This window comes from Pseudorasbora parva, chromosome 19, assembly GCF_024679245.1.
Source record: "Pseudorasbora parva isolate DD20220531a chromosome 19, ASM2467924v1, whole genome shotgun sequence".
NCBI classification, from domain to species: domain Eukaryota; kingdom Metazoa; phylum Chordata; class Actinopteri; order Cypriniformes; family Gobionidae; genus Pseudorasbora; species Pseudorasbora parva.
In genome coordinates, this window is record NC_090190.1 from 37,778,223 (window position 1) to 37,798,434 (window position 20,212).

Here is a 20,212-nt window from a genome sequence, read left to right on the forward strand (position 1 = left end):
CATATGTGCAAGTAGAGTTTCATAGGTGAGCCTACTAATAAAAAAATATAACAATATGGTCTCAGAAATGAAGAAAAAAAATGATGTGAACATTATGGAAACTCTGACCTTTATATTAAGACAGCATTCTAACAGAATTGTATTATATCTGCGAAATGTTTGAAAAGAGATGAAAAGATTACATTGGTTACCCAAGTCCCCCTCATGCCATGTATATGAGGGAGAAGGCAGGAAAAAAGATAACACTTGAACCAGTTCTAAATTTAAACCCATTAGGGACTTTAAGCAACAGCCATTGATGGAACGGCAACGGCGACCGGAAGTAAACAGTCAACTGCCGTAGCCAAAGAATGCAAAAATCACTAAGCAACAATAAAGAGGACGTCATCAAAATATAAACAGATACAATTAAAATGCCACATAACTATATTTACTTATCTAATCTGTCACGTATAAATGACTACGGCAAATCAGCTGTTCTCCCGTATTCGACGCTTACAGTAGAATGCCACGAAGTAGCAGTTAAATTCGCGCAATAGAACGCCAGAACGTCGTTGCCGTTTCATCAGTGGCTGTTGCTTAAAGTCCCTATTAACCTTTAGATGTGTAACCCTCAACATAATTTAACATGTACTGAAAATCTGATCAAAATATAAATACTCATGAATGTAATACAAGTTATACCTGGTGTCTAGTGTGCGTGTCTATGTATGTGTGTCCATGCTTGAGTATATATGTGTGCACAAGAATTTGTGTTCCCCCCTTTTTGTATTTGTTTGGGGGGGGGGGGTAAAGAAAAATATACTTTAAATCTGAGTAAAGAAAATATAGTCAAAATTCACTTTAAAGCTGATTAAAAACTATTTTTAGCTATATGCATCATGGTTCAAGGTGAGAGGTGTGCTCTAGTATGTGATCAGACTTTAAATTGTCATCTGACGGACAACAAAATGGGCTAAAATGCCATATCTAGAATAGAAGACACTGGCTATTTTGCCAGAAAGCCAGTAAGCAAACGCCCACAACACCCTAGCAACCACCTAAAATACCCTTGCAGCCACCCACAACACCCTAGCAACCACAAAATACCCTTGCAGCCACCCACAACACCCTAGCAACCACAAAATACCCTTGCAGCCACCCACAACACCCTAGCAACCACCCCAAACATCCTAAAAACCCTAATAACCACCCACAATACCCTAGCAACCACTGTTTAAGAAGCAAGAAACAGAGATATTAAAAACTAAGACTGTGCTTCCTAAAAAAAAACTATTATTTCTGAGTTTCTAAATCAAGCTCTCAAGCATTAACCAGTTTTCAATGCTCTTCAGTTCTGTTTCTGTCCTTCCGGTTCCCTGATATTCATAGAAAAGGACACATGGAGTCAAAAAAAGAATCACGTTGAACTTTGATATCTATTCTGAACAATAAACAACTCATCTTGCTTAAAGGTACAGTATGTAAGTTTTGCTGCTAGAGGTCGCACAAAACAATAATAAAGGCGTAGCAATCATGGGATTTGTCTTCTCCACCTCCACAGCTGATGAAAAGCAGTCCAACAAGACTTCGGGCAGAAATCATGTTCATGGATGAGCTAATGTATTAAAGTTATTATCATTCCTGTGGTATGAAGCAGAGAGGGGCTGACAATAAAGCGAAGCTCGACTCTCATGGAGGAGCTCCGGAAGGATATAAGAAGGACTGACGGACGTCAGTGAGGAGCGAGAAAGGACCAGGCCTGGGACATTTTATGCTGCTGTGTATATTATGCTTATATGCCATAGTTGGCCACTGTAACTTCTTTTTAACTTTATGTTGTTTATGTCCATTACAATTAAAGTCCCATTACACGCTTGCCAGTTCCCACCTCCTTCTCCCCTGAACTTGAACTTTGTTATTTACGTTTGATCACTCAAATTTACATTATTTTTTTCTCATTATAATCAATAAAACAGCTGCAAGTACTGAATTACTACTCATACAGGTCACTTTATTTGACTAATTAAAAGTGTGACGTAATGCAGCACTGTTTTACTTAGTCAAATCATTCTGAAAAACATTAGAACGTGTTGAAAGTTATGTTAACGTTACTCTGTGCGTTCACTCAGTGACTGTTATGAGACACTTGATCACACTGCAGTAAGCTAGACTGATATCAGAATATCATATTAATAAAAACTGGAGGACTTGTGTTGTTAAAAAGCATGCAGTTCATTTTAAAATATATTGTATGGTGGATGAAATGCTGTATAACTGTTACTAAAAATAAAGCTAGCCATGAGACAAAACAGTGTTGTCTCTGAGGCATGGTAAAAACATGGTACTTGCGGTAAATTAAGAAAACGAGATTCAGACAATAAGACCGTGGTGAGTTATATAACAGAGAGTGGTTTTCTGTCCATGAAGGTATCCAAACAATTGCTCACTTGTCTAATAAAACTCTTAATCTATTAAAGTGTCTTTGGGAGTATGGAGGTAAAACCGCAAATCAAGGATGGTACGGATATGATGTCATTTACAGGCGACGTAATGGCACAGGCCACTACACTGGTTAAAATTGCAAACTTATGCGGCACTTTGGATAGTGTACGTACTAGGGCTGTCAAAATGAACGCATTAATAATGCATTCACGGAAATTCATTTTAAAGACACAAATTGTATTAATGCACGATTAACGCAGCGTGCATTTTCTGTTAGCGTAGCGTAGCCTGTATCTGGAGGATATTGAAATAAGCCGTTTAAGACATAGAGGATGCAGCAGCAAACAGAAATAGGGAAAGAAAAGGGTTAACATTAACATTACTATTCTGAAACAAGTGCAGTTATTGCCTACAAGGTAGGGCTGTCAACGAATATTCTAAATTCGAATATATATTTGAATAGTTTTTAAAAAAAGAATTTCGAAGGTGAAAATTAATATTCAAATAAAATAAAAAATACAAAAGCGGAAAAAATCCCTCGCCGCGGTAGTAGAGGTGTGGCTGTCTGCTTTACGAGCGAGCGAGCACGCGCGCCTGAGGGTTCAGGGACAGGTCACAGGAGTCGCACTGTCACTGCTGTAAGTTGACACGTCTTGCAGTAAAGATGGCAGAAAGTGCAGAGCCCAACTCGACTGCGGCAGAGAAAGAGATTTTAACTCCATAATCTAAAAAGCCATGTCTGGAAGTATGTTGGATTTTGGTTGGTAGGAGGTAAAATTGTTGAGCCGCGAGATAAAGTTATATGCAAGCTATGTAAGATACAGTTAGCATACCATGCCTCATTTTATTTAACGTTAAACAGAAACATTATTAAAATGTAGGCTACTGTACTGACTGAAGAGATATTGCATGAATAAAGGATAAATGCACTGCTAACACTGGTGTGATTATTTACCATGTCAAGGAAAAAGCTCCATGTTTACCACAGCACAGCTCGTTCGGAGCGCTTAATATACTGTAAAACTTCAATTAATATTAATAATATTTGTTTTAATCACTGAATGAAGCCTGCTATATTTGGGACAAGAGTCGCGAGTCTCGCGACCTTAAATTGCTTGCACAAAACTCTTGATCAGCTTTCAAAGTTTGTTTTAAACCGTTATCCGCAGAGCGTGAGGGCGAGAGAGAGGTCTGCGCTCTGCCGTCTTTGCCATTAGTTCATTTATATATAATAATTATATAATTTATAATAATGTACTTGTTTTTGTGTAAGTAATATGTTGTCAAATATGTATAAACCTAAATAGACAAACTATACAAGTAGTTAATGTCTCTTTGTATTAATTTGTCCCGTTATTGACGTAATGCGCGTCATTGACAAAATGCGCTCCCAGATGTTCGAATAGTTCGAATATTCGTGTTTGAATATTGAAAGAAAAGTGTGTTTTTACACTGAGCACATTCTCTGCAGTCAGAGCGCGATGTGCGAATACACTGCAAGCTCACTCTCACTCATATTCAGGGTAAGTCATTAACACCATCCCCACTTACAGTGCATGTGTTTTATTGAACTAAATACATTACAATCGGCTAAAACGAATACGCAGGTTACTTTTCAGAACAAGAGCGCTCCCGAGTCCGTGCTTCTCACACTGTTCATGTAAATCGCGGCACAGTTCAGCACACACACACACAAAATACCAGCAGTTCAATAGTGCACATCTCCTAAAGGGGCCACACTCTATTCCTACTCATTACAACCTCCTCCAGGTATGGTGTTTGGTACTGGTGCAGCTCCCTTTATTTATATTCTTAAAATGAGAGAAATCACTGCTTATTCTAAATGTTTACGCTTAGGCTTAAGAGACATGAACAAATTATTTGAAAAACATCTGTGACCTTTGACACATGTCTAGTCTTCATGCTCTGAGTATGGTTTCACTAAAAATAAACGTACATTTGCACAAATCATGCATATTTGTCCATACCCATGTTGATTATAGTATTAAAAACTTGAAACATATTAATTTAAGATACATTTATAACTGATAAAAATGTGTGATTAAGTTGCAATTAATCGCGAGTTAACTCATGACAATATGTGATTAATCGTGAGTTAACTCATGACAATATGTGATTAATCGCGAGTTAACTCATGACAATATGTGATTAATCGCGAGTTAACTCATGACAATATGTGATTAATCGCGATTAAATATTTTAATCAGTTGACATCCCTAGTACGTACACAAGTCAACCAAAAGTATAACATTGTTCTATTGTTTTTTGGACATTTTAAATGAAAAAAAATCTTACAATTTGTGCCTTTAAAGTATTTTTGTGTTTCCATAGTTTCTACTGAATTAGAAGCAGAAATTGAGGGTAACGCAGATATGACATCATTGACAGGCGACGCAATGACACGGGCCGTTGAATTGGTTAAAATTGCTAATTTCTCTGGATTTAAACAATGTTGGAAACACTTGGGATAATGTTAGTACACAATTGAACAAACACAGTTCTCATGTTTTTTTGGATTTTATTTTTAACCCAATAATGTAACATATTGTGCTTTAAACATCTCATAACACTGTTGCAGCGCAACAACTCTCTGAACAGCAATCAGAGCAGTTTAATACTGACATGTACTCTTTCCGATCTCTGCAAGATTACATTATGGAACTTTATAAAAGATATGCCTAAATTACGCCCTCTGTGTATATTCTGGCAGCAGACAGTGAGCAAGATATTGCATGTTAACACCATGCGGAGAGGGAGATAAATATCAGGAGAAACTCGCCTCGTCCAAAGTTTTACAATTAAATATCCCTTTAAGAATAAATTATGGAATTTTAACAACTCAAAAAATCTTGAGAGAGAAGCGCTCCGAGAAATGGAGACTTCAATCAAGTGAACATGTTGAGTTTTACCCACTGGTGCGATTATGAAATACATCTGTTAAACACATTTACAGGCCTTTCTTTCCTACGCGCGCTGAACATCAGCAACTTCCTTGGGACAGATGAAAGGATATGTGAAGTTTTGTGCTTCCCTTTAAATGTTTAATTTGGGGAGAATAAAACAAAGCATTTAAAAGCTTTTTAAAATTTTCATACAGCTTTCTACCGGTTCACAGGCCAGCAAACTTCGAAAATGTTTTGAACAAAACTTTGAGTTCAGAGGACTCATTTCTCAGACACTGAGCTGTGGAAAAACACCATCAAAAGGCTGCGAGTGACTGGACACGGAGATAAATGTGTCCAAATAAAAACTAAAACATTTACTAAAGGAAACATTTCATGGAAAACTGACAGTCTATTTTGAATCCCCAAAAAAGATTGAAGGTACAGTAAAAATCACAATGGGAAACCATTAACTGAATCTAAACTGCATGAAATTACCAGCATGACTTCATTAACATATGACCTTCCTCATATACATATTCATAGAGCTGCATGATTCTGCAAAAAACTTGGTATTACAATTTTTTTGTTGCTTCAAACAGAGATTACGATTCTCCGACATTTAGACAAATAAAATAATATTATTATTTAATTACTCTAAATGAATTATTTTACAAAAAAAATCTAATTGAATGAATGATTCAATGACTCAAAGACTTGTTTCATTACTTGATGAATCAGCATTTTTTAACAAATTTCTAAAATGATTGATTAAATGACAAATAAATTGTTTAACAGTCACTCGTTACCACCTACTGGTGTAATGATGTAATTGATGCAATCGTTATTTGAAGCGCCACGTTATTTTAAAAAGGTGATTTTCTCTATTATCTTAGGTGACACGATGACTAACAGACAGCGGATAAATGGCTACCTGTCAATCAAACTGGCCACGCCCTTAATTATGCAGAACTTAAAGGCTTTATATAACGTAAATGAATGAGTTATAAAAAAAAAAATCACCCCATCACAGTTGTCATGAAGGGCAAAATTAGCCGTATATATCCAAACCACAATTTGTACCAGGCTGTAAACATGTTTTATTCTACTGTAAAGTTGGCCATTTTAACATGGGGCTCAATGAGATTCTGCTCCCGTCTGGAGCCTGTCCCTAGTGGCCAGTCGATGAATTGCAATTTATTTTACTTCCGTATTGGCTTCAACAGACACTGGGGAAGGTTGCCTCTTGCTTTTTTTTATCACTTAAAGGTGCATTGTGTACATTTTAGCGGCATCTAGCGGTGAGTCTGCAAATTGCAATCGCCCATCGCTCACCCCTCAATTTCAAAGCACATAGAGAAGCTACGGAGGACAGAAATGTCATTGTATGAGACAGAAGTGACAAGCTAGCGCTCTGTAGAGCAGTTTGTCCCTTTAGGGCTACTGTAGAAACATGACGGTGCAAAATGGCGATTTCACTGTAAGGGGAGATAGAAACGGCTCATTCTAAGGTCATGATTTAAGGTCATTATACACCACTGGAAACATAGTTATGTATATTATATTGCATTTCTGTCAATAAACTTCATAAAAAGAATCTTAAAGGGACAGAAACACAATAAGCATGTTTAATAAAGATCAGGAAATGTTTGTACAAATCCCCCAAAAAAAAAAATTTGGTGCAAGGACGTCAGGGAACATAACAAAAGCTACAAAAGTGTACAAAACAAACCTGAACATGTAAGCTTTCTCACCTGACGATGGGCAGTTTGGTGAACGGAACAGGAGGAAGTTTGAGTCCGTCAGGGAGGTTGATCATCTCCATTCCACCCGGACACTTTGACGTGTAGTTCTCCAAACTCTGGGTTACTTCTTTCTTCTCTGTGGAGAGAATGTGTACTTGGGTTACTGTTTCAAACAAAATACATACTGCATATAAAATAAATAAAAAACAAAAAATACAAATCAACAACATAAAAGAAAATGTATAAAAAGTGAAATATAAAACAACATGCATTTTATGAACCATCTGAATATGATGCATTATAAAAGTTATTCTAAAAAACGTTATAATGCAATTAATATGCCTTACAATCAGAATAATATGCCTCACAAAAACATGACATAGATTAGCAGCCAAAACTAGCATTCCTCCTGAAAGGTTGGTGTTTTTTTAAAGGGCCAACACCACCTCATAAATCAGTAGATCATCAATGTATCTAAAGTGAGCCGAGATCCCCAAGGGTGAAATTACCCACAATCCTTACTCACAGGCCCCTAGCCCAGAGCAAGATATAAATTTAACAAGGCCAATAATCGGAGCGTCCGTACATCATGAGGGGAGACGTGCATGGCTAACGATCAGGTCTATTTTAAGCTCAGTTTCCACAGGTGAGCGTTGTATTGACTTACTGCTCTGTCTATAAAAATGTTTACGGCCTCGCTCTGCCATCAATTCACACCTCACAGCCTTTCCGATAAAACCAATGATCCCGGTGCAGTCTGAATCGGATCCAAGCGCTCGGAAAGAATCCCTGCTGCAATGAGCAACAGGCGTGCTACACATTAGAGACAAAATAAATAAAATGGGTGGCCATACTGGTATCATTAGTAGTAGTAGCGTTGTATTATCATTATTATGACCATGATGATGATGATTATTATAAATAATATTATTTTTATTATTATCTAACAATGACAATAACAACAATAACAATTGTTGTTCTACTGATGTTCTGTGTGTGTGTGTGTGTGTGTGTGTGTGTGTGTGTATTTATATACTACACATATATATATATATATATATATATATATATATATATATATATATATATATATATATATATATATATATATATATATTTATTACTACTAGTATATAAATAGTTATTATTATTACTACTGTTATTATTATATTATAGAATATAATATTGTTCTACTGATGTTCTGTGTGTGTGTGTGTGTGTGTGTATTTATATACTACACACATATATATATATATATATATATATATATATATATATATATATATATATATATATATATATATATATTACTACTAGTATATAAATAGTTATTATTATTACTACTGTTATAATTATAACTACTACTACTATTATTAGAACTACAATGATCATTATTTATACTATTTTCTTTTATTTATAACAATTTATTTTATAAAATATTTACAATAATGATAATAATAATAATAAAATAATAACCATAATATAGTAATAACTGATATTATTATTACAATAAATACAACACAATGTTATAAATTTATATTTAATTAATATTATATTATTATTATATTTTATTATTAAATAAAAATGATATCAAATAATAATAAACAAAATGATTTATAACATTTTGTATCATTATAACAAATAAGACTACTATTACTATTATTACATTTGTCATTTTACACCAAAAAATAAAGCTTTATAAATTATGATACACCAACTACTACTACTAATAATAATAATAATAATAATAATAGTAATTACATTAATAATGATAATAATAATAAAGAAATGTTAATCAAAAATATTATTACTATTATATTATGAAAAATATTTCATTATTATGAAAAATATTAATACAGTATGTTAAAAATCACTTACATTATTATTATTATTATCATCCTCATCCTCAAGTTAAATGCTACAGATGGGAACAGGGAACATGGGAATTGAAAGCATCATAAAATAGTTGCTGTCAGACTGCCGGCCCCTGTGGCGGATGGGAAGGTGCGACTAACGTATAGCTGCAATAATGATTTAACATGACCTAAAGAAAGATCAGTCCCACTGATAGTTCTCCTTCCTCACACAGAGATGCATCTGCTCTGCAGTGAAGTGTGAGAAGAGAAGAAGGGGTGAAATAGACATCCTTCACAACTCATTCTCATGTTGAGGGAATAATAGATCAGAAAGCCTCAAAATGGAAAATGGATTACAAATCAGATTCCTCCTATGCGACTTTAGCACATCGAAATGAGGTTAAAGGTGATTTATTCATCTGCAGAATGAGTGTGATGCAGCTAATAATATGAAACGCCATTAAACTATTCGAGTAAAAATTCAGAAAGAATATAATAAAGTGGATTGGTAACATGCAGGTTTTTTTGTGTTTAAATTGCCTACAACAACTGAGGAATGCTGCACTTACATACTGTACACGATGCACTTACATCCTGCCAAACCACACAGTTTAATAGATGTTCTCTCCCAGTGTATTGTTCATCTGACAGCGCTGAAAGACACCCGTGTGCATCTCTGGCTCTGTTGGACAGGATCTCTGCCTACAATTGGGTTATATAACACTAATCTCAAATAACAAGAGGAAAAAACCCAAGCGAAACACTTACAGTCCATCTACTTGGAGAATGTTCAAAATGACTGGATCTATTTACAGAAAGCCAAGTCAAAATAAAGTCAAATAAAAAGACAGTAAATAAACTCTGTCTTCCATTTGAACCATTTTGAAGCATTTTCTCCATTTTGTATAATTGAAAAGTCTTACGAAAAAAGTGATCAAAGTCTGTCTTTCAGATGCAATAGTCACAACGGTCAGTTTACTTTTTTATCTTTTTATTTTTGCTGTTTCAAAAGTGACCAATGCAGAAAGTGAAGGTTTCTTTCAGTCTTTCTCGATTGAAAAGATTATCTTGAAAAGATAAATGAGAAGAAAGAGGATTAGATTAAAAAGCCGTCAATCAGTGAACAGACCAGTCAGAGTCAAAGTGATTCATATTCTTCCTAATGGACACTAAAGGTCTGCATGTCTGAGAGGAAGTGGGTCAGTCAATATATTTCTCTTTGGATATTAAAGGTATGTCTGGCTTCCCAGATAATCTCAAACCGCAAAATTTTAATTACCCTAATCGAAAGGAGGAAATGATCTGTTAACCAACCATTTCTATCCCCACAATGCATCAGGGAAGAGTTTTGCTTTCAGTTATCGTGTCATTTTCACAGTACCTACGTTTATCGGTTCTCGCATTAATCAAAAGCCTTACAACAAAAGAAGCCCAACACATGAGGTATTCGCAGGTTCTGATGTGGCCTTTGCAGGCGACCCCAATTAACAGGGTGGGAAAAAATGTTAATCGCTCATTGAGATTTTCCTGTATGACGTCGTTTGTAATCAAATGTTTTCTTTTGTGTGAAGTGAATAATTAAGCAGCAAATACCACACATAGATGTTTGCCAGCTCTTATTGAACAGAGGAAACTAAATCTCACAGATGTGTTACTGATGAACATAAAAACGAATTTTGCATAAAAATGAATGCCAATTCATTGGAACATCTAGACCAAAAAGCTGTAAAAACCAGTCTACAACGAAACACAAAAGAGTCCAGAGCATTACAAATGTAATATATAAATAACTATGACAAAGTGAATAACACTGATTATATCTTGATCTCTTGATTATCCTCAAAGTTAATGTATTAAAAGCAGGAAAACTGGGCAAGCGTACGGATTTGAGCAAGTTTGACAAGGGCCAAATTATGATGGCTAGACGACTGGGTCAGAGCATCTCCAGAACTGCAGCTCTTGTGGGCTGTTCCCGGTCTGCAGTGGTCAGTATCTGTCAAAAGTGCTCCAAGGAAGGAACAGTGGAGAACCGGCCACAGGGTCATGGGCGGCCAAGGCTCATTGATGCCCCACTAGGACACTAACAGTGCTACCGACACTCTTTGCTCCACTCTAACATCCTCCTTAGACAGTTTTTGCCCTAAAACAACATACTACCACAACAAAATCAACAATTGCTCTGACTCTCGCCAACTCTTTAAAACATTCTCCTCTCTCCTTTGTCCACCTCCTCCCCCTCCTTCATCAACTCTTACAGCTGCTGACTTTGCATCATTTTTCACCAACAAAACAGCTCTCATTAGCAAACAGTTCTCCTCATCACTAACTGACACGCACATCTCAACAACTAACGCGAACACGCTTCCATCCTTCTCTCCACTCTCCGAGGCAGATATTTCTAAACTCATCCTTTCCAATCACCCTACTACCTGTCCACTTGATCCTATTCCCACTCACCTCCTTCCGGCCATTTCTTCTTCAATCACTCCTGCACTCACTCACATTGTCAACACTTCTCTTCACACGGGAACCTTTCCCACAGCATTTAAGCAGGCTCGGGTAACCCCACTGCTTAAGAAACCCTCTCTGAATCCAGCACTTTTAGAAAACTACCGACCGGTATCCCTTCTGCCTTTCATTGCAAAGACCCTTGAGCGAGTTGTGTTCAATCAACTCTCTATGTTTCTTGAACGGGACAACCTCCTAGACAACAACCAATCCGGCTTCAAAAGCGGCCATTCGACCGAGACTGCCTTGCTCTCGGTAACTGAGGCACTGAGACTGGCAAAAGCAGCTTCCAAATCCTCAGTGCTCATTCTGCTGGATCTGTCTGCTGCTTTTGACACAGTTAACCACCAGATCCTCCTCTCAACACTTAAGAGGAGGGGGATCTCAGGATCTGCTCTCCAGTGGTTCAGGTCTTACCTCTCTGGTAGGTCCTACAGGGTGTCATGGAGAGGTGAAGTGTCTAAGTCACATAATCTAGCTACTGGGGTTCCCCAGGGCTCAGTCCTTGGACCACTTCTCTTCTCCATCTACATGTCATCATTAGGTTCTGTCATTCAGAAACACGGCTTCTCCTATCACTGCTATGCTGATGACACTCAACTCTACTTCTCATTTCATCCAGATGATCCTACAGTCAGTGTTCGTATCGCTGCCTGTCTGACAGACATTTCTGACTGGATGAAAGAGCATCATCTTAAACTCAATCTTGCAAAGACAGAATTACTTGTTTTCTCAACCAACCCAGCACTTCATCAACATTTCTCCATTCAGCTTGGTTCATCGACCATAACTCCATCAAGGACAGCAAGAAACCTTGGAGTTGTGATTGATGACCAGTTAAACTTCACTGACCACATTACTGCAACAGCCCGGTCCTGCAGATTTGCTTTATACAACATTAGAAAGATTAGACCCTTCCTATCAGAACAGGCTGCACAACTGGTTCAAGCTCTTGTTCTCTCCAGACTGGATTATTGTAATGCTCTTCTGGCTGGGCTTCCAGCATGCACTATCAAACCCTTGCAGCTGATCCAGAATGCAGCGCCGAGAGTGGTCTTTAATGAGCCGAAGAGAGCGCATGTTACGCCTCTCTTCATCAAACTGCACTGGTTGCCAATGGCTGCTCGCATCAAATTCAAGGCACTAGTTATCGCCTACAAAACAACCACTGGCTCAGCACCAATATACCTAAATTCACTTGTTCAGACTTACACACCCTCCAGAAGCTTGCGTTCTGCGAGTGAGCGGCGCCTCGTGGTTCCATCCCAAAGAGGCATGAAATCGCTCTCACAGACATTTTCCTGGACCGTTCCTACCTGGTGGAATGACCTGCCGATCTCAATTTGTGCTGCCGAGTCTGTAGCCGTTCTTAAAAAACATCTTAAGACACATCTTTTCCATTTGCACTTGACCAATACAGAATAGCACTTACTGATCACCACAGCAACGACCAAAAGCGCACACTCCTGGATCATATCTACGTCTCTCATCCGGATTTGTGCCTTCAGGCGGGTATGTTACATAGTTATCATAACTATCAGAATCCAGTGTTCTGTATTTTGCGTACGTGAGTTTTTGTTGTAGATGGCTATTGCTGCGCGTTTAGCTAGAATACAAAACCAACCCATTGGGCCACTGAATCTGCATTAACGACAACAGCTGGGGCAACAGCCTTAGTCCTAATGGGTTGTTATCATAGCTATCAAAATCCAGTGTTCGGCACTTTGCGTACGTGAGTTTTTGTTGTAGATGTCTGTCTTTAAAAAAAAAAAAAAAAAAAAAAAAAAAAATTGTGTACTGTGCTAATTAATTGAGATTTCTTACAGCTCTTACAGGTTTTTGGCCTTGTCTGTTCCGTTGCTTCTATTACTCTCCCCTTTTTTGTAAGTCGCTTTGGATAAAAGCGCCTGCTAAATGATTAAATGTAAATGTAAATGTAAATTTGTAAATTTGTAAGTTTGAATCTTTGTTTTGAAATCTGCCCATCACTATATAAGTCGTTATTTAGTTGTTTTTTGCGCACAAAAAATATTCTGGTGGCTTCATAAAATGATTGTAGAGCCACTGTAGTGAGATGGGCTTTGTAACGACGTCTTTAGTGCCTTTATGGGTCTTGAGAGAGGAAATGACATTGGTGTCAATGAAGGCCTTTCTGAGCCATCGGATTTCAACAAACATATCTTCATTTGTGTTCCGAAGATGAACGGAGGTCTTACGGGTTTGAACGACATGAGGGTAAGTAATTAATGGGAGAATTTTCATTTTTGGGTGAACTAACCCTTTAATATATAACAGACTATGTTTACTAAGACAGACGCAGAGCTCAATTCAGCATTCGCCGGCTGTCTGAGAAGCGTCTTTCTGTGTGCGCACAAAACTTCTCACACTATTCTCTCAAACTAATGTTCTCTTTCGAATCTTGAATATTTAAAGTGGCAAGGCTTAAAAACAGTGACACTCGTGTTGATGCGGTTTATGCTAGGGGTTGCACCGACTAGTCGACCTTAATGCTCTGTCATGACGCTTTAAGCTTGACGTCGACTAGTTGCTGGCCTATAGAGGGCGCTACAGGATAAGCCATTTCCTGACACGCAGGCTCTGTTTTGAACAGTTAAAAATGATAAATAAATGCATAAATGTTTGATTACCATGTGGATGCTCAAAATTGATCGGGAGAATGCACGCTTATTGTACACGTTAATCACGCTAAACTGCGTGCTGCATTGCAACACACACACACATAGCCTGATCACACGGAGATTGCGCGCCTCACACAAAGCCATCCAGTAGCGCAGAAATGTATTGTCAACACAGTTCTGGGATTTATCAATAAAATAGCTTTGAAACTGAAAAGTTCTAGCATATATTTCTTGATAACTCAAACTCACAGCTTCACTATTAGTAGAGAGACGCTGCCATGTAGAATTAATTCACACGCAATCGCTCTCACACGAATGCATTCATATACAAATCTTTATTGTGCTACTTTATCTTATGTATCTTATTCAGAACGAGCAGAAATCTGTGAGAAATATAACGACCATAACACAAAAGAACTGATACAAAAGCTGATATTTAGGAGCACTAACCTTATGGGCAGTGCTGTGTCATATGCCACAGCTGTCCTGTGCACAAGAAGACCCGTGTTCGCGTCTCAGCTCAAGGCTCAGGCTTATTTGTCTATATTAATGATGTCATCAGCGACTAGTGGACGTCGACTCGACTTTCATCACATAAATGTCGACTTTAAAAAAAATGGAAGTCGTTCAACCCCTAGTTTATGCACGTTTATGCTGGCGGGCCTATTGTCAAGCCCTGTATTGTACAAAAGATTTACTCAAAATTCATTAAAAACTTCTCTCAGAAGCCCTTGATTTTGCATGCTGAAAGAATAAACAATATTCTTCCTACCAGAACATTTTACTAAAGCGTTTCTGATGGGTCAGTACAGGAAAAAAGTAAGAGAAAGTGTGTAATGCAAAAATGTTATTGACTCGACAAAAACTCTTAAAACATGACTGAGGGGTAAAAAGCCCGCAGCTGTCGGAAGAGATGAACCCCGGTGCTCAGGTTGATGCGAGGACTGCTGACGGGATATAAGCAGAGATGACTGTCACATAAATTATGAATAATGTATAAGCAGCGAGCTGAAGTCCACTGCGATGAAATTACTGACTGCAGATGAGAAACTAAACCCAACAAACACGCAACATGCTGACAAATGCGTCAAACTTCTCAATCGGAGAGATGGGCAAAAAAAAAAGTGTGTTGTGAACAGGGAGCCACTAGAAGCTGGGAGGAGACGACTGACTCAGAAAATTGCTGTTTACAGCAGTGCAGTGAGGAGGAATGGATTGGACGCTACAGTCCATAGCAAAGGTCCGCGGAACGCCGTCCGTAGCTTTCGGCTGCGAGAGGAATGGGCTGTTGCTGTGGAAACCATCAACATGCTTAGAGTGCCAAGGACAGGGTCAGTGAGGGAAAAGTGACTCGCTAAACAATTTATGAGATGTTCAGATGAGGGTTTATATCCAGTTTCCAGTCAAAAAAGGCATCAGAAAACACGGTTAGACTGAACGTAATTGCATGCCGTGTGATCGGGGTATAATTACCGACTTTGCGTGGCTTCCTAAAAGACACTAAATTGATATACTGCGAAAATTCAAGTCAAGTATAAAATAAGAGGGTTCGGCCCCTGAGGGAGAGACTTTGGATGACAGAATGCCAGAACAGAGAAATAATAAACATACAATCACAAGCATTTACACCATTACATGTCACTCTAAAGATATTATGAAAAACAAACTCAACAATCACCATAATTGGGCGGTTATTCATGTCAAAACAACCGTGTAGCAACCAGTTTCATTATCGTTCACTAAAACTTATTAAAAAATGGTTTTCAGTCATTGAAATAAAACTGAAATAAATATAAGATGAAAAAACTTAAACGAAAAATAGAAATGCTGCATTAGTTACTAAGTACTAAAAAAAAAAAAAATTCTAAAATGGGTATTGCAATGCGGTTGCTGAGGAGTTTGCTTTTGTTATGTGTTTTGGGTGGTTGCTATGGCATTGTTGTAAATGTTTTTTAGTACATTGCTATGCAGTTGTTAGCAATCCTCATAGTTATGCCTGGCTTAGCAAAGAGCTCTAAATATTCTGAATGCGTTCATCAGGTTCATCCCTAAAATCCATTTCAAATTGCTTGTCTGTGTTTCTGTCACAAACGTCTCCCTCTCTCAGTCTCCCCAGACCCGCGCTTAATATTTCAGGGACAATGGTGCTTTTAGCAAGAGTCTAAAAGTGAGAAAGAGGTTGTTTAGTGAGATGTGTGTGTGTGTTGGCCATGAGAGAGACCCAGTGAGTTTACTGCTTGTGTTTGTGTGTTAGCAGGAGTTGTAAAGGTTGTGAGTGTGTTTGTTCACTGCGGTATGAGAGTGAGATTAGCTCAGGGCCACAGAGACCAGAGAGGCCAGGTTTCTTTTATTCAGTTCAAAGAATCTGAACACACTTACATTTAAACAACACAAAAACTCAAAGAGCTGACAGCATATGAATGTCACAGAACATGTAAAAAAAAAATTCACCACAAAATTAAATTATATTTTATATATCTTTTTATTATTATAAGAAAATATACTATGCTTAAGGATTTTTTTTTACATACCCAGGTCACAATTAAAAAGTCTGAAAAAAAAAAAAGGTTGTTATATTATATTTTGCATAATAGAAAATAATTATCAGGACTGCTGATTTGATTGCATAATACATCATAGGTAATTTCTCATGACATAATAAAAATATCTTAGGACAGATAGTGTACAGAAACAAAATGGTACCAGTTTAGGGTCTGATTCTCAATATTAACCAGATGCTTATTAGTATGCTTATTGCAAGGATATTGATTGTTTATTAGCACTTATAAAACACCTATTAATATGTTATTGGGCTTGGGCTTGGGCTTGGGCTTGGGCTTGGGCTTGGGCTTGGGCTTGGGCTTGGGCTTGGGCTTGGGCTTGGGCTTGGGCTTGGGCTTGGGCTTGGGCTTGGGCTTGGGCTTGGGCTTGGGCTTGGGCTTGGGCTTGGGCTTGGGCTTGGGCTTGGGCTTGGGCTTGGGCTTGGGCTTGGGCTTGGGCTTGGGCTTGGGCTTGGGCTTGGGCTTGGGCTTGGATGGATGGATGGATGGATGGATGGATGGATGGATGGATGGATGGATGGATGGATGGATGGATGGATGGATGGATGGATGGATGGATGGATGGATGGATGGATGGATGGATGGATGGATGGATGGATGGACGGACGGACGGACGGACGGACGGACGGACGGACGGACGGACGGACGGACGGACGGACGGACGGACGGACGGACGGACGGACGGACGGACGGACGGACGGATGGACGGATGGAAAAAATAGCCATATCTTTATTGAAAATATATACTTTCTTATTAATATTTGTATTAAATGTTATTGCGGTTTGGTATTGTTTTCATTAAAATAATGTGACTCTATAGTCAAGTACATTTTTAAGCACCTTTGCATAAAACCGTGATGTTAATGTTTATAATATCTTAATATTTTCAGGCCTTATAGTTGCTGGACAATAATAAGGTTTACATAAATAGAATCAGAGTGTTGCTCGAGTTTCCAGCAGGTAAAGCCACGTCAGGTCATTTAGACATATCCATTCACAAAATGTGCTACTAACTTCTAAATAAAGCTAAATTAACGCCGCACACATCAGAGCAGAGCTGAAAATGAATCTCTGTGTTGCAATTTACACCTTTCATCCAGTGAGAATTTCTCAAGTGCCTTCGCCAGCTCTCTAAACGAAAGCTCTTTATTTGCCATTCTTGATTTGTCTTCACAAATGTCGACGAAAATAGCCGCCGAACACATACCTCAAATAGCTTATTTCACACTGCTCCGTTCAGACAACACAACCCCTGCTGACACGCGAGCTCTGGCAAACCAAACTTGACAAAATACTAATTAACCAACAACATCACTTTCTTTTCCTCGCCGTCTCTTTCAGTCTCTACTCATAATTTCTCTCTGTCTATTTCCTCTGAGATTCTGTCAATAAACATAAAGTGAAGTAAACTTGTAAGGGACAGTTTGTTCTTAAAAACAACATAAACTGCATTTGCGATATGATTAACTTCGGTAATGTAACATATTAAAGAATACTGAATATATTGAAACCAAATACTCAGGGCAATATTGGAATACAGGACTAGAATTTGACTGGCTCGTGGTGACAGGCTTTGACATTTTTGCTGTTCCCCAAACTGACTTTTGCATCAGCAGAAAAGTCATTAAATACCATGAAAACGAACAGACCTTTTCTTTAAAATAGCATACTGTTGATTTATTCACAAAAGCAGAGGACTTCATTAAGAAGCCTGCTCATGATCTGATTAGCTTGAACCTTTTTCTTTTTTGAGCAAAAATGTTATATCTTTGTAATGACACCTATTGGATACACTATCATTGAAATGTTTGGGATTGATAATATATTTTTTTAGGTTTTTGAAAGCCTAGGTCATCTCTGCCAAGGTCAATTTCATTTGTAAAAAATATAATGGTCATATAATTAGAATATCATCAAAAAGTTGATTTATTTCACTAATTCTATTCAAAAAGTGAAACTTGTATATTATATTCATTCATTACACACAGACTGATATATTTCAAATGTTTATTTCTTTTAATTTTGATGATTATAACTGACAACTAAAGAAAATCCCAAATTCACTATCTCAGAATATTAGAACATTACTTAAGACCAATACAAAGAAAAGATTTTTAGAAATCTTGGCCAACTGAAAAGTATGAGCATGTACAGCACTCAATACTTAGTTGGGGCTCCTTTAGCCTGAATGACTGCAGCAATGCGGATCAGTCTGTGATCAGTCGATCAGTCTGTGGCACCGTTCAGGTGTTATGAGAGCTCAGGTTGCTCTGATAGTGGCCTTCAGCTCTTCTGCATTGTTGGGTCTGGTATATCTCATCTTCCTCTTCACAATACACCATAGTTTTTCTATGGGGTTAAGGTCAGGTGATCCTGTTTCAATTAAGAACAGGGAGACCATGGTCCTTATACCAGGTGCTGGTTGCTTTGGCACTGTGTGCAGGTTCCAAGTCCTGATGGAAAATGTAATCTGCATCTCCATAAAGTTGGTCAGCAGCAGGATGCATGAAGTGCTCTAAAACTTCCAGGTAAACAGCTGTGTTGACCTTTGACCTCAGAAAACACAGTGGACCAACACCAGCAGATGACATAGCACCCCAAACCATCACTGACTGTGGAAACTTTACACTGGACCTCAAGCAACGTGTATTGTGTGTCTCTGCTCTCTTCCTCCAGACTCTGGGACCCTGATTTACAAAGGAAATACAACATTTACTTTCATCAGAGAACATAACTTTGGACCACTCAGCAGTCTTTTTTGTCTTTAGCCCAGGCGAGACGCTTCTGACGCTGTCTGTTGTTCAAGAGTGGCCTGACACAGGAAATGCGACAGCTGAAACCCATGTCTTGCATTCGTCTGTGCGTAGAGGTTCTTGAAGCACTGACTGCAGCTGCAGACCACTCTTTGTGAATCTCCCCCACATTATTGAATGGGTTTCGTTTCACAATCCTCTCCAGGGTGCGGTTATCCCTATTGCTTGTACACTTTTTTTCAGCCAGCCTCTTTTGCAATGACCTTTTGTGTCTTGCCCTCCTTGTGGAAGGTGCCAATGGTCATCTTTTGGACAACTATCAAGTCAGCAGTCTTCCCCATGATTGTGTCGCCTCCAGATCTAGACTGAGAGACGATTTAAAGGCCTCTGCAGGTGTTTTGAGTTCATTAGCTGATTAGAGTGTGGCCGCAGGTGTCTTCAATAATGAACCTTTTCATAATATTCTAATTTTCTGAGATAATGAATATGGGATTGTCTTTAGTTTTCAGTTATAATCATCAAAATAAAAAGAAATAAACATTTGAAATGTATCAGTCTGTGTGTAATGAATGAATATAATACACAAGTTTCACTTATTGAATGGAATTAGTGAAATAAATCAACTTTTTGATGATATTCTAATTATATGACCAGCACTTTTTTTAAACTTTTTTTTCCCCAAGATCCTTTGATGAACGGAAATTTCCAAACAACAAAATTTATTTGAAATAGAAATTGTAACATTATAAATGTATTTAGTGTGATTTCTGATCAATTTCAAAATATATATATTTAAAAAAATCATTTTGACCCCGAACTTTTG

General features: G+C 37.9%; 1 protein-coding gene across 2 annotated transcripts in view; it reads right to left on the bottom strand.

Moving 5' to 3' along the window:
* trappc9 (trafficking protein particle complex subunit 9) overlaps positions 1-20,212 on the bottom strand; it is a 288,563-nt gene that overhangs the window by 232,578 nt on the left and 35,773 nt on the right. For both annotated transcript variants that reach the window (XM_067426626.1, XM_067426625.1), the window contains one exon: positions 7,082-7,208. In XM_067426626.1, coding sequence (XP_067282727.1) covers positions 7,082-7,208 — 127 coding nt within the window. The remainder of the gene's footprint in view (positions 1-7,081; positions 7,209-20,212) is intronic.